This window comes from Coniophora puteana, assembly GCF_000271625.1.
Source record: "Coniophora puteana RWD-64-598 SS2 unplaced genomic scaffold CONPUscaffold_8, whole genome shotgun sequence".
In the NCBI taxonomy this organism is placed as follows: Eukaryota; Fungi; Basidiomycota; class Agaricomycetes; order Boletales; family Coniophoraceae; genus Coniophora; species Coniophora puteana.
In genome coordinates, this window is record NW_006913060.1 from 326,655 (window position 1) to 340,725 (window position 14,071).

The 14,071-nt window shown below is 50.9% G+C and overlaps 3 protein-coding genes across 3 annotated transcripts; all 3 read right to left on the bottom strand.

Annotated features, from left to right (window-relative positions):
- Positions 1-68: 68 nt before the first annotated feature.
- CONPUDRAFT_90924 (carboxylesterase) lies at positions 69-2,277 on the bottom strand (the record flags this gene model as incomplete). The annotated part of the gene is made up of 11 exons (XM_007771750.1): positions 69-107; positions 158-324; positions 380-483; positions 535-559; positions 612-865; positions 921-982; positions 1,042-1,292; positions 1,349-1,423; positions 1,479-1,496; positions 1,551-1,798; positions 1,859-2,277. The coding sequence occupies 11 exons, from the start codon at positions 2,275-2,277 to the stop codon at positions 69-71; spliced, it is 1,662 nt and encodes a 553-aa protein (XP_007769940.1).
- A 115-nt stretch (positions 2,278-2,392) lies between these two features.
- CONPUDRAFT_82941 (alpha beta-hydrolase) lies at positions 2,393-5,602 on the bottom strand. The gene is made up of 10 exons (XM_007771751.1): positions 5,405-5,602; positions 5,063-5,354; positions 4,859-5,002; positions 3,815-4,807; positions 3,636-3,764; positions 3,500-3,585; positions 3,428-3,447; positions 3,049-3,373; positions 2,864-2,990; positions 2,393-2,815 (listed from the first exon to the last, which is right to left on the bottom strand). Exons 1-9 carry the CDS (start codon positions 5,550-5,552, stop codon positions 2,899-2,901), a joined length of 2,229 nt encoding a protein of 742 aa, XP_007769941.1. The 5' UTR covers positions 5,553-5,602; the 3' UTR covers positions 2,393-2,815; positions 2,864-2,898.
- Positions 5,603-6,373: 771 nt separating this feature from the next.
- On the bottom strand, positions 6,374-10,057 carry CONPUDRAFT_106129 (MFS general substrate transporter). Its single transcript, XM_007771752.1, has 14 exons — positions 10,024-10,057; positions 9,805-9,955; positions 9,226-9,759; positions 8,930-9,172; positions 8,808-8,878; positions 8,675-8,754; positions 8,381-8,621; positions 8,308-8,331; positions 8,117-8,244; positions 7,676-8,067; positions 7,591-7,617; positions 7,515-7,521; positions 7,337-7,464; positions 6,374-7,286 (listed from the first exon to the last, which is right to left on the bottom strand). Exons 3-14 carry the CDS (start codon positions 9,430-9,432, stop codon positions 7,215-7,217), a joined length of 1,620 nt encoding a protein of 539 aa, XP_007769942.1. The 5' UTR covers positions 9,433-9,759; positions 9,805-9,955; positions 10,024-10,057; the 3' UTR covers positions 6,374-7,214.
- Positions 10,058-14,071: the final 4,014 nt, after the last annotated feature.

Here is a 14,071-nt window from a genome sequence, read left to right on the forward strand (position 1 = left end):
GTAAATCACAAGAAGTCTACGACAATCTTAGCGTCCACTATCAAAGCCCAAGCAGCAGGACACTCTCTTTACGACTCGCACGTCCAAGTTCCACACTCAGGGTAGATCTAACAAAAAATCAGTGCCAAAATATCCCGCCATAACCGAGTTTACACACCTCGGGGAACAACGGCAGGATCTGATTCCAGTACGCGCAAGTATGGTCGATGTCGCTCGCATTACCGGGAATCGCGCCTGTTTCACTGATGCCCAGCACAGCAAGCGACGTCGGGTCAGCAGGGTCATACTGGCGCCAGCCCTCAATGCGGGGGCCCGCCTCTGGGTCTGAAATAGGGGTATTAGCAGGAAACTCCTACGTGAGGGAAGAACTTAGGCTTGCCTTTGATGAAGTTGGTCCAGGCGGTCACCATGTAGTCGGAGACGTTCCACTCGAATGGCGTAGCCGGAATGTAAGGCGCCTGGTCAGCGATGGTGTAGAGTGTGCTTCATGAAAGCGTCAGATAGTTTCAAATACATTCGTGATATAATATTCACCCCATAACGAACTGAATATCTTCGCCTGCCGACCTGGATCAGCGCTTGGTGGATACTTGAAAGCAAAGGTCACTTACCGTGGAACGTTCCAATAGACGCGCCTTCTGCATTCAAGTTATCCGCTACGAGCGCGAACTCGTAGCGCCATACAGGAAGCTTGAGCAGCTGTGTTCGCCAGAGAGCGAGGTTACTCGAAAGACAAATCATGTGTGCATCCCGCCACATTGCCGAGGTCGCGTTGATGATGCTAGGGTACTCAGGTGACGGCGACGGATACATACTCAGGACTTGAGGAATATTCGACATGGGGAAGTTGAAGTTGTTGCTCATACTGTCAATGGACGTGTGGATGAGAATCCGCATACAACGAGATCCTATAAACTCACATGTAAGCTGTCTCGTTGGTGTATGATGTAGGTTCACCGTTGACGATGGTCTGGCCTTCGTTCTGTAGTATAGTTAGTCTTCTATTTCTTCGTAGTACGGTCAACTTGAGTGATTTCGCACCATGTTATTCCCGATAAGCAACGGGACCTTCGTCGTCTGCCCGGTGATCTGCAGTCTCACCGGGTCCCTAAAGACTGTGATGTTGTCTATTACGGGTTGGAATTGTGCCCCAGAATCAATGAGTACCGCCTGCAACTCGAAGGGATCTTTAGTGCGGAGACAGTCGAGTTGACCGTTGCCACTCGTCGGGCAAGACACGTTACGTGAGATAATATCCAGCTGGTTGTTTGTTTGCCACATGGGTTGGGACGCTGGAGGTTCCCGCCGTCTGAGAAGGGACATAATGGGCGATGAGAATGGTGCTTACTATCAGAAGACTGCATAACGGCACCGCGGATGAGGGGGTTTTCCCAATAAGCATTGAGATAGTAAAGCGTCATCTCTGAGCGTCACCGTGAGATACACACTAGCGATGAAAGAGGAACACATAAACTGACCTGCACCAACAGATTCGCCTGCGAAAGCGTCCTTAGCTACCATTACCCGTAGAAACTGAGCCACGAACATACCTCCGAAGGTGATCTTGGTAGGGTCACCACCGAACTGCGCGACGTTGTTATATGCCCATTCGACAGCAGCACGAGTGTCGAGGACCGCAAGGTTTTGCGTCTCGCCTGCCTCGGCGATCTCGATCGAGTTGGGGAACGCCCATAGCGCAAGCCGGTAGTTGTAGCTGACGTAGACGATATCCCTGGAAGCCAGCCACGACCCGTCTATCTTGGGGTCCGAAGCTGCGTTACCCGTGAAGCCACCTCCGCTGAATGTGGATGCCAATATTAGAACGACCGTCAATCGAGAATATTTTTCAGGAACGCACAAAGAATAGACGTATACTGGCAAGTTCGTTGCGCCCACGGGTGCGACAACGTTCACGAAGAGGCAGTCCTCGCTCTGATTTTGCGTCCCATTGCCGGCGTTATACTCTCCCTGCATGCACGCATCGCCCATCGCCGTCGCGTTCTGCACGCCCTCGGGCACATCGTAAGGCTGCGGGGGCCGCCACGCGTTCGCGCCCGCCGTCGTCGCGGCAAAGTGCATTCCGTACCATTTGTACAGCGGCACGCCCGTCGTGTTTGTGTCGAGGTAGCCGTTATACGTGCCCGTGGTCGTATTACGGATCAGTGGATCCGGATAGGGGTACTGGTCGAGTGGCGCGACCTGGTCCTCCTGAGCGAACACGCCAGTGCCACCGAAGGCGGCGGTGAACGCCAGAAGAAAGCTGGCGGTCCCGAACATATCGAGGTTTGAACGGGATTTCGTAGAGGGCGTGTGGGCATAAGTCAAGCCAGAGGGTCGAGAATATAAGACTGCATTGTGAGGTAATTTGGTGCATTGTCCGAGCACTCACCGGGAATTGTTCACATGGCTAATTATGAGGGTCACGAGGTACCTCGGGACTCCGGAGAAGCTGATCGATCGAGGCTTATTCCGCGCACCGAGGGTATAACTAGCCTGGACTCTCAAGGTATGCGACGAAGAGAACTGAGACGGGAAGACTTCGGCAGATAACCATTATGGCTGAGAATCCTTGAGCGCCTTTATGTTTTAGCTGGAATACTTGATGATACATGAGGTCCAATGACCACCTCGATCGTCCGAGAACAGAGTCCACTGAGAACCTGGCGGGATTTCTCTGAAGGGTACGAATTCAGGAATAGGGACTTGGCGAGGATGTCCTGCAGGAACACATGCATTTCTCCCGGAGATCGCGAGAAAGGCAGTGAGATAAGATATAATCATCAACGAATGTTGATCTCAATATTGTACACGTATTCTAACTTATTTTCAGTGTACATTCGCCCGCGAAAAGAACGAAACGTACCTTACAAGTCTCCCCACGAAGTCGAGCTTCCGATACTAGAGGTTTGTCTTTCGCGATAAGAGATGACGCTCGACAAACTGCACGACAGCCGCGTTTACGAACTCAATGACACTCTTCTGCTTATATCCTATCCGAAGTTCGTTTTTCAGTCTGATCATCTGGACTATAACCCAAGCATCGCTTACCGTGTCCCTCCTTCTCACAAACAACTAACTCTGTATGCACCTTTTTCGACACAACCCCATACATCTGGAACGCCTCGTGGATCGTCACCCGTGTGTCCGTCTCTCCGTGCGTGATCAGCATCGGCACACTAATCTTATCCGCGTTGTTGATCGGTGAGATACGCTCGAGAAACGTGCGGATCTCGGGGTTGGTCTCGTCGCCGTACTCAGCACGGCGGTGCGCACGCCGTACAGGGGCGGTGTTTTGCAAAAAAGAGGGCCAATGTGTTATTCCAAAGTGGGCGATGCCGCAGGTGAGGCAGGAGGAGTAATGTGTCAGGGTAGCCTATGATGTGTACATGAGTGAGGGCAGGATAATGAACGAACAAAGGGTGCGTACGAAAACCATGTATCCACCATCTATACGCGGGTGATAAGTTACGATGAGAGGAGTTCATTATGGAGCACTCACAAGAACCGCCCATGACTGCAATTCTGGACGAGTCTAGCTCGTTCTGCATCTTATGATGGATATGGTCCAATAGCGCCCCAATGTCCCTGAGCTGGAGTGAGCCTGATATACAGCGGTACCGAGCTAAAGGACACACTTGACAGAATCCTCTCGCTTCTCCACATCATCAGCGGCCATGTATTTCTTGCCATAACCTGAGCTGCCGCGAACATTGGGGTATATGACCGCGCATTTAAGGTCGTTGATCAGATATCCGTGCGTTGCCCTAGCGCCATGATCAGTATGAGCGGGCTGTGATAGTAAGCGGAAACTCACGTCCGAGATTGCGACGTGGACTGAGATTCAGGACCTCCATGAATCGAGATGACGACTGGGACAGCAGACGTTACACCCTTGGGACGATAATACATGCATGGGATCTCCAGCCCGTCGAAACTCTTGAGTTTGAGCAGCTTCGGCGGAACCGCGGTCTCGTCCACGGGCGGTGCAGCCTGGCTGTATGGCCTCATCCTGGGCTCCGCATACTTGTTCTCTCCGTCCTCTGGGTCAGCGCGCACGCCATTCTCCAGCACATCGTCGATGTCGATGCGTACCAGGAAAGGCTTGGACCGGTAAGACGCCAGATGGAGGACGACCTCGCCTGGCTTATTGTTCAGCGAGTTGGGGCCAAACGCGATCCATCCCTGCTCCCAGCCCAGCCTCAGCTCGACGACCTCGCCCTGGTGTGGCCCTACGAGAGGGAGAGCGTACATCTTGTTCCATCCCTCAAAGTTGACCGTGAACAAGACCGCCTTCTGCGTGGTGTGGATCATATCGGCCTCCCACGGGATCGGGCGGAGCGCGCTTAAGCCCTTCTCAGACGTCGTGATGTGCGTCACGCTCTTCGTCGCGATATCGTACGATACCACGGAGTCGAAGTCGCCGAACGCGTTCGAGATGAGGTACACGACGTGAGGTTTTTCAGGATCAAACGAGAATGCGGGGCCAATTACGGCGCTCGCGCCGGGTTGTGAGCCAGGAAGGGTTATGAGTTCGGGCAAAGTAGGTTCATCGCCGGAGATATCGACGATATAAAGGGGCTTATCTGCGCTGCTATTCATGCGCGCGAGGAGGATGTACTTGTCGTCGAGGGAGAAGCCGTAGGCGTGCCAACGCGCTGTACCTTCGCTCGTTGACTTGACGATCTGCCTAGCCTCGAGGGTAAATGGTCTTGAGTTGGCTTCAGCACCGGTATTTGAATCGGATAACCTGGTCATGTAGACGAGCATGTCCCGCTTATTCTCTTTGTTGCATGTGAAGAGCATGTATCTGGCGCATACAGTGAGTGACAATGAAAAGACAAAAGAGATGCGACATTACTTGTTTGAACGGGAGATGACCGTCGAGAAGTACTTGAACTCATCGTGCGTTATCCTCTCCAGACGCCCCTTTCCGGGATAGTTCTCGATCTCTCCTTCAATCTTGGGCAATGTTGTCTCAGAGAACTCATCTTCCCAGTAACGCCTGGTAGCGTTGACGCAAGTCAGCGCGGCTCAGCTATAGCAGGACCGATTGCAGACACACCAAAGCTGAAACTGCTCATTCCCATCAAAATCCATCTCCAAGATCGCACCCCCTCCTCTCCACACCCCTCGCCAGTCCTCGCCAATGATGGAACGAAACAGCGCAATATTGCGCCCAGCACGCGTCTCGAAGTGAGTGAGACGCTCAAGGTCTGTGCGTTCAGGGTCCGTTGACATGCGGTACACTTGATCCACCTGAGCATCTACGGGTCTGTGCTTGACGAAGACACCTCCTGGTACCTCGGTGCCGTGCTTATCTTTCACCGTTCGTTCAAACCCAAAGAAGCTGTATCCTGAGATAACAGTCAGAGAACGGTCGACGCAGGCAGGAAAGACGGTTCACCTCGGGCAGCATCTTCGTACTTCTTCATATCATCATATATGCGCTGAGGTGGAGCATCGACGTTGACAGCCTTGATCTGCGAAGCGGGATGGGAGAACTTGAGGTCTTTCTGGAGGATTGGATCAGTCATGTCGTCTTCTGCGGCCATGGTCTACCTAATCGCACGAGAACGACAAGAGTGGTCGAGGATAAGCTAGCAGAGCAACTGGTGGGTGAGATAGTAAGAGCTAAACTGAGTGCATGCACCTGCATCAACGGATCGGCTGCAGTCTCGACCACTGGAAGATCAGGTGCGCCTACAGCTTTGTTACTGTGTCCATCCACCATAGAGTTTGAGTCCGTTCATCCATAGGGAAGACGTGGAGGATCTGAAGTAGGGTTTGAGCGCCTCGGTGAGTGTTACAAAAAGCTTGGGCGTTGACGTTAACGTTGACGACGAGCGGCTTTACTTCGGCCCGATGGCCCGACTGGTGGCAAAGAAACCCAAACGACATCCGCGAGCAAGAGAAACCCCTAAGTTCATCCCTTCACGATGCTCCCTCAACCTGGCTCGGAAATCCACGTTCGTGAATCTCAAGATGTCCCCAACTACAAGAGCGACGTCGAGACAGCTCTGAAAAGTCTCAATGGCGAGCTCAAGGAGTCTCTTAGGTTCAAGTTTAGCTATCGTTCCGCCGACCGCGGGATTGACACGAACCTCCTTGTACTTTTTCATGAGAACGGTATGGTGCACGACCCTCTCTTCCCAACTCGGTTGAATAAAGAAAACTGATCGCTGTATCATTATCAGGTGGATCGATAGATGATACCTTTGAGGGTGAATCAAACCGAGCTCAATGGCTTCGTCAGGTTTTGCCGCAGACGGCTACACTCGCCATCCAGGCTCCCAGAGAGTGCGTTACCCTATGCTTTATTAAAAAAATACTCTAACTTTGGTATCACCTTTCCCCCACCGGATTCTCAACTCAGGATATCTGGTCTTGGCCATTGGTGGTTCCTTCCGCCCGACCGCCCAGAGTTCGTGACCGAGGTCAAGTTGTATCTTGAGATGGTGCAATCACCCGAACCCCCATCCCTCTCGGAGCTCCTCCCTCTTCTCCAACGCATCATTGATACCATCACTCTCGCATCCAATCGTGAGCTGGATACGATGCACCTCCTAGGCGTCGGCGAGGGCGGGAGCCTCGCGTCCCAGATCGCGGTAGAGACTGGAAAGCGAGCGAAGTCTGCCCTTACTAGCTCGGATGCCGCAACTACGGGCGGCTTTCTGGGATCCGTGGTGTCTATCAACGGCCCGCTGATATCATATCCAACAACGGACGCGCACTATCCAACGCCGCTCTTCCACTTCGAGCGCACCGGAGCCAGCGATCCTACTAGCAGCGATACAAGCAAGGCATACAAACACTTCAAGCGGACCTTCTCGGATGTGTACGAGCAACGAATGAAGGGTGAGGGTATGCCCCGGTTCGTCTCAGCGAAGAAGATGGGGTCGCAGGAGGATGCTGACGAGTGGTCGGAGATCATCAAGTTTTGGCGAGGCGATCAGAAGCCAAAAGACGTCTCAAAATACCTAGGTGTATTACGAACTCGGCAGGAGGGTGATTGGTATCCGGTAATTCCGAGCTGAACCTCGAATACGGTTGTCACATGTGCAGGTATTCATACTCGTATCATCGCACGCATGAAAAGAAAACAAACATATCTCTGGTGGGTGCACAATGAGACGCAAGTATATTTAGGCTTGGGGTACTCCTTCAGTTAGATCATGGAAATCTGCACTTGACGTACATTCAGGGCTCGATGCTACCTAGTACGCGAACCTGAAGTCTAGTCGTTGATTGCCTTTATCCGCTGTTGCCTCTATATATGATTGTTGCTCCTGTAACGAGACGTTAAATGTCATTTAGGACGGGTGGGAGTAAGTCGCACCTTCTCTGACATATTGTCCCATTTATACTGCCTGCGACGGTTGGTCTCTCGGTAAAATAACCAAGTAAGGCCATATGCCACAAAGTTATGGACCGTGATAAATATCAACGCAAGATTTCCGTGTTTGTCTTCTCGCTAGTTCAGTACAGGTGGACTGCGTTTCATTTGGATCACTTACACAAGGGCTATTCGCAAACGAATACGAGGTTCACGTCAATAAGTATCAAGCCACGAACGATATAGTTAAGGCTTACGGCGTCGCTTGCTTGGTAGATATTCGACTGTAGTTATGTCCAGTAAATTCATCATGAGATTGAGATGCGACGATATGTTACTCACGTATGCAACTGTTCCAAGGTTGACGCAAATGTTGTACAGACTCGCAGATACGGTCCTCCCTTGCACGCTCCCCGAGTTTCTTGATGCCCATGCGACTTGAATCGGGTGCACATACGGAAATCCAGTGATCAACGTCACCACAATGTAGTAGACCCATGGCGATGTATCAGTAGTGAACGTATAGAGAGCAATCAAGAGCGGCAATGCCCATATTTGCAAGGTCAGACAAGCGAGGGTCCGTGAGTTAGTCAGCTCCGCGAGATAGGTAGTGGCGACTAGTCCAATTATCCCTATAATGAGCGAGGGTATAGTGAGTAGATTAGATTGGGTTGTGCTGAAGCCAAGGTTCCGAAGTGTCAAGGTGAGATATTGCTGAGGGGGGCCCACAGGGACTGGTTTAAACGTCAATTGCCGAAAATTGCACTAGTATTCTGAACGTACGGCCGTAAACGAAGCCAATATAATACAGTGGCCATAACCTCCAATCACATATCGCTTTCCAAATCATGGGGAGACTCAAACCCTGTCGGTTGTGCATGGTGGATTTATACGGGTCGTCCCGTAAGATCCTGTATATGATTAATGTTAGCATGGTGTACTCGGCGCCATGGACTTGAGCTTGAGTCTATCACCTGTTCACCATGATCACTTCTTCCCTAAACCGGCTGATAAGCTAGCGTGGTCGTTATTAAACTGCCTACTTGCCTTTCGGTGAACCATCCTTTTGGCCGGAACCAGGCTTTCGTTTGTGTAGGGCCAGGTGGCAACATGAAGAAGGATGCAATGCCGACGACAGCGGTGAGGATTCCCTCCAGAAGGAAGAGATATCTCCATCCCTCTGTGGCAGTGGCATCCTGAATAGCAAGAAACCCGGTTGCGAGGAAGGCACCTATGAGAGAGGACAGATACGACGAAGAGACAAAAAACCAGCCGATCCGGATGGGCACTAGGAATGGTCTTCGTCAGAAGCACGACGACGTCCAGAGCTTTAGTTCTCACGCTCTGTTTTCGTATAAAAGTAAGACAGATACAGCACAGTATCGGGGATAAAGCCGCCTTCCAAAACGCCAATCAAGACCCTGCTCAAACTCAGCACTGAACTCAAGTTGACTCGGAATCCGTTCTCGCTCACCTCGTAAGAAGAAACGTCGCCCTCCCCGTGAGCCAAAACTGCGATAGCGATACGGCACTCCAAAGGGTGATCTAGAATGCTGACTCAGAGTTTCCATGACTGAGCTTTGCGGCTCAACTCACCTGTATCGGTATCCAAACGTCAGGACCGATCCTCTTGGAAACGATTTGCGAAGGCAGCTCCGCCGCGACAAACGCAAACCGAAACACGGAATTACCAAGGTTATAGTCGTCGGTTGTCAAACCAAGGTCGGGTAAGAAGTTATCCGTGTTGGCTTGTGAGATGTTACCGCGGTCCAGAGAAAGGCAGAAGACCATAAGGCAGGACCAAAGCATAATGCGTATATCGATTTTGCGAACAAGACTCTGCAGAAGTTGCCGTGAAATGCGATAGAGGTCTAGTGGTGTGCATGACGTACCTTTTCCTCCCTCCATGTCCATGTCGCCTTTGGATCGAACCTATGGGCGTTCTCGTACTCCGGGGGCGGGCGGTATACTTCTAGCGCCACAGGGTCGTCGAATACCGAAGGTTGAGTGGCGATATCGTCTAGGTCTTTTTCGCGTCGGTCCCGGAGCTTTCTGCGATGCCAGCCAGCCTTGGTGCGTTGCAGCTCCTCAAACTCCATGATTCGGTCGGGATGACCGCCACGGTATTCATCGCTCGTATCGGCGCACGGGAGTATATATTCGCAACGTTATCTAGCGATGGCGCGACTTGACGCTTGCTTGAGCGAAGAGCATGTTCCATCCGCGTATCGTTAATAGCTTTGATAACCACGGCGAGAGCGACATGACTGACGAATCCGGTGATTGTAATGGAGTCAGCTGCTGCAACTGGGATGGCACAATTTCAGCAAGACATTGACCAAGCGTTTCACATCATCACAGAATGTAACAAACACCGCCGAGTTCTGGTATACTGCGGCATGGGACAAAAGCATTCGATCAGTAGTCTATATTTGTCAGCTGCGCGTTGCAATGAGAAGAAGATAACACACGGACTCAGGCCTACAGCGTATAAAGATACTCTACTCCTAGCATGTGATCATTTGCTCACTTACAGAAAACCTTCGTACCAAGCCATCGGTCACCGCCTAGGCACTTGGCTCTGGCGACGCACACACGGGCTACAAAGTTGCGGTATCGAGCCTGGTTTGGGTTGTGGTCAGTTGTGGTCAGTTGCTTCACACATGGTATCTGATCTGTTCCTTGCTGACTCGCTTTGACGGTTCCGGTGCAGTCTTCACCTTGATCTTCATTGAGACGCTGTCGCTACCTGGATTCTGAATGCAAATTCGGTCTACCAACTCCAACACTGACAACAAACTCGAAGTTATAAGCCAACTGGTCGCCGACAAATGTTGAATCACCTTTGGTAAACGTCGCTGGGACGTACTACACAACCGTCAAAAAGACATATGACCTGGCTCGTCGTGTGATACATGTGTATTACTTGTTACGAATCTTTGTTACACGACTGCTTTGACGCACCGCTTGAGGATGGGAACATGGTACGGCCTCGTGTATCTGGTTCGGAGAATCATGAGGTGCAGACGGGATAAAGCAGGATAAAGCCTCGAAGGTTGCGAGCGGATCCAACCTGGACGTGTACAAATCAACATACAGACCCATTCCAGGTAACCCTTGCCTTTCCACCGCTCAATTCTACGCCAGCGCCATGGTTTCAAGACAATCGGCACGAGTATTGCAGAGTAAGAGGGGAACCCAGACAGGCTGTGGCCTCGGCCGCCATTGTGGTGCTCGCTGTACTTCTTTTCCTGTTTATCCCCGATAGGGTTTGCCAGGAGGACGCGGTTTGATTTGGAAAGTCGCGAGTCGCGGATTGGTGTCTGCCAAGCCAACTCAGGGGTTAGTTGCTTAGTCACACTTCAATGTCAAAGCTACATACGATCCGCTCTTAGCCTCCTCTGTCACAGCTTAGAGTAGATTCATCTCATGTTATTTATGATATGTTTGATACAATTTGTAGTCATCACAAGAGAAATAGGCAAAGAGTGGCACGGGTGCACCAAAAACCCTCAGCGAGGGAAATCTACTGGCCTTTTATGCTTAGTAAGTAATTGCTATGTCTTCGGAATTCAAGTGGTAAGTGTATAAGCCATCTGCTAAAAGTTATCCCAAACATTGTTGACCTCGAGCTTGGGGCATCCAACCGCTTCATAGGCGTCCGAGGCCCTCTCGCCAAAAATAGAATCAATTCCCAGGCAGCTGGATGCTTGATGATGATCGCGAGGAGTATGGATAATTCGAAGTCCGTTATCTTACTATAACAACTCGGGCTTGGTGATTATGGTGAGTACTGTAGCTACACTACCTTAAGTTCAACAGAAATTTACGTGACGTGTGACGAAAACCAAGTTCAAACAAGACAGTGGTTCAAAGGTCTGGCGAACGCGTGACCTTGAACTTAAGGTGGTTTACCTGACCAGCGTGACACTGTGGAATATTTGGTCTTCAACTACGCAAAACTTGGACTTGAGGTGGAGCCATGGAATCAGTCATTAGATTCAAGTTAGCCCCGTTTGTGAGATTGTCATTCCAGCGCAAGCTTTCGAAGTAGCCATTAATATTCTCTGCCTTAATCAACAATATCAATGTCAATTCCATCGCCAAATGCTGCCGTCTATTGTGGGTTGACTGCCACTCGAGTACTCAAGTATTCAAATATTCAGGCCTCAGGCCTCAGGCCTTCCGTGGTGTGCCCGGTAATTTGCCACCATTAAGAAACAGCGGGATAAATGACCCGTCTTGGGGAGTGAACGGCCCTATATTGTACCGTTTTCTTTTACCAGACTCATTTAGGACCGTGGGACTTTGACTCAGCGGACACCAATCTGCAACTCGCGGCTTTCCAAATCAAACCGCGTCCTCCTGGCAAACCCTACCCCGATCAAGCCGAAAAAGGGATGATTCATACATACGCGCCTACAAGATTACATGTCCTCGTGACTCATGTTACAATTGACTAGGGCCTCGAACTTGACACGAGTTGTTAGCCGAGTCGAAGACATGTCAAGAAACGTCAAGAAAATGGGGCATAAATACCCACCAACAAGTCTTGAGCGCAAAGAGGAAGGGCGGCCCTAAGCCTCCCGAGCGCGCATTAAAACGGGGCCGCGTCGTCGGACGTATCCCCCACCACTTGTTTACTCCCCACACCAACATCGCCGAATCAGCCCTCCATGTCTTCACCCTACCCCCGCACGAAGACCTTTGAGGTCTTAGAGGTATGTACATTCACTCCCATCAGCTCGGTCGCCGAAGGTATGTTCTGACATGCCTCATTGTGACGCTACAGTTCGACCTTTTCTTCATCGAGTTTCTCGGAAGGCTTCGCCGCGTTGGCGGCCAGTATATGTGGAGTATTGGAGCGTGAGTCCTTAACATTGTCGCTCTGGTATCCATTCCTGATGTTCCAAAAGCAACACACTTGAAACGCATACCAGCCCGACAATGGGCGAAAACTCTGAAGGAGAGGTGGAGATATGGGTGACGACTCAAGTGACGACCACTGTGACTGAGGGAGGAGAAGCATGAAGCCGAAGTCGGCTATATGATGGGAGAACGAACAAACTTGATACCCACCGCGCCCCTCGTTTAGTTTCACTTGGACTATTTGCTCTTAGTTGAGCACCACACTCCTTCGTTTTACTTTAGTGTCGACGGATAAATGGATTTTGTGACACCGTACCTCTGCGAATCTGATATATCTTGCTGTTCGGCGTGCTCGACAACCTAATCTAGGGATGTAGCGATGAGCCAAGTCAGTACCCAGACTGCCGAAGGCTCTCTACGTCTTGGAAGCGCGTACTTTTACTCCCATCAGCTCGGTCGCCGAAGCCGTGTTCTAATATGCCTCGTCGTGTCGGTTCGTCAGGTTGACCTTTTCTTCATCGAGTTTCTCGGAAGACTTCGCCGTGTTGACGGCTAGTATATGTGGGGTGTAGGATCGTGAGTTTCTAGTAGCATTGTCGTTCTGGTATCCATTCCTGATGTTCCAAAAGCAACACACTTGAAACGCATACCAGCCCGACAATGGGCGAAAACTCTGAAGGAGAGGTGGAGATATGGGTGACGACCCAAGTGACGACCTCGTTAGTTGAGGCAGGGGAAGCATGAGGAGGACAATCGTATGCTGAGGAACGCCAGACCTGATACCCACTTCGCCACTCCTTTGGTTTTACTCGGACTATTCGCTCTTAGTTGAGTACCACACTCCTTTGTTTTGTCTTTAGTCCCATCGATCAAATGCATGTCGTGTACAGACACTTACTTACTTTGACAGCTCCTGCCGAATGACGATCTCGATTAGCGTGATAGTTCCTGAGGTGTTGCTTGCTATCGTTGCCTTCGGGAGGGAAGCGACCTAATTTCTGTAAACCGACAGTGAGCTCGAGTCTAGCGAGATCGTCCGCATACTGAAAGCTCTTCCCTTCACAAATATCAACGTTTCCGTATATATTGATGTTTCCTAGTCTTGAGGCTGATCGTAGTTAGAGGAGGACGAACTCAAGGGACGACGCATGGTGAGGAAGATGGAAGATAAGACAAGACTTGCACGACGACGGAAAGTCTTCGGCAAATCAACCGGGCCGGCAGCATGTATTTGCCGAAGGCCGCAAGGCCGCTCAAACTCTTGTCTCGAGTTGGTCTCGAGCAGTCTCAACGCTTCAAGTTCTTGCTTTGACGAACTTACAGGTAAAAGGTAAACATTTAAACACCCAGTGTACTTATTACAACTCACTAGGACAGCCTATATCTGTCAGATTTACGTCTAGTATTCGACCCTTTACGGCTTTATTGGTTCATCCAGAAGCCTCCTGTACGGCGATGTTCCTCTACGAGGTCTACAAGTAAACACCGCCTTCATACGTCTATTCAGGCGCTTAGTATCCTAGCGGTACCTTAAGCGCTTACGCGTTCGTGTGGCTCCGCGTTCATCGCATAGGGCCACGTTCATTGCTTACGTAGCCGTCCTACATTACCGTGGGACTTGGACTGCATAGTAGTTACGAATACGGTAGTGACTTCACACGCTCCTGTCATATATATACAGTCGCTACCATGAATATCATCTAAGTCTTCTCTCTCCACCGAACGACTACCATCGTCAGCCTACCAGCTACCAAGCTACTCACTCAACCTTCAACACTAACAGCCCGGTGAGTTCGCGCTCTTATAGACTCCATCAGCTATACTCGCGTTCGTCCTTTGTCAGGTTATGAGCCCCGCGGGGCGCGGCGG

Bases quoted from the DNA above. Each gene is read 5' to 3' on its own strand.
- CONPUDRAFT_82941 (XM_007771751.1), bottom strand. From the start codon at position 5,552: ATGGCCGCAGAAGACGACATGACTGATCCAATCCTCCAGAAAGACCTC. The intron at 5,355-5,404 runs GTGAACCGTCTT...CTGTTATCTCAG, and splicing joins GTACGAAGATGCTGCCCGAG to GATACAGCTTCTTTGGGTTT. The intron at 2,991-3,048 runs GTAAGCGATGCT...AACTTCGGATAG, and splicing joins TTGTGAGAAGGAGGGACACG to GATATAAGCAGAAGAGTGTC.
- CONPUDRAFT_106129 (XM_007771752.1), bottom strand. From the start codon at position 9,432: ATGGAGTTTGAGGAGCTGCAACGCACCAAGGCTGGCTGGCATCGCAGA. The intron at 8,332-8,380 runs GCAAGTAGGCAG...CAGCCGGTTTAG, and splicing joins AAAGGATGGTTCACCGAAAG to GGAAGAAGTGATCATGGTGA. The intron at 8,245-8,307 runs GTGATAGACTCA...AATCATATACAG, and splicing joins GAAGTGATCATGGTGAACAG to GATCTTACGGGACGACCCGT.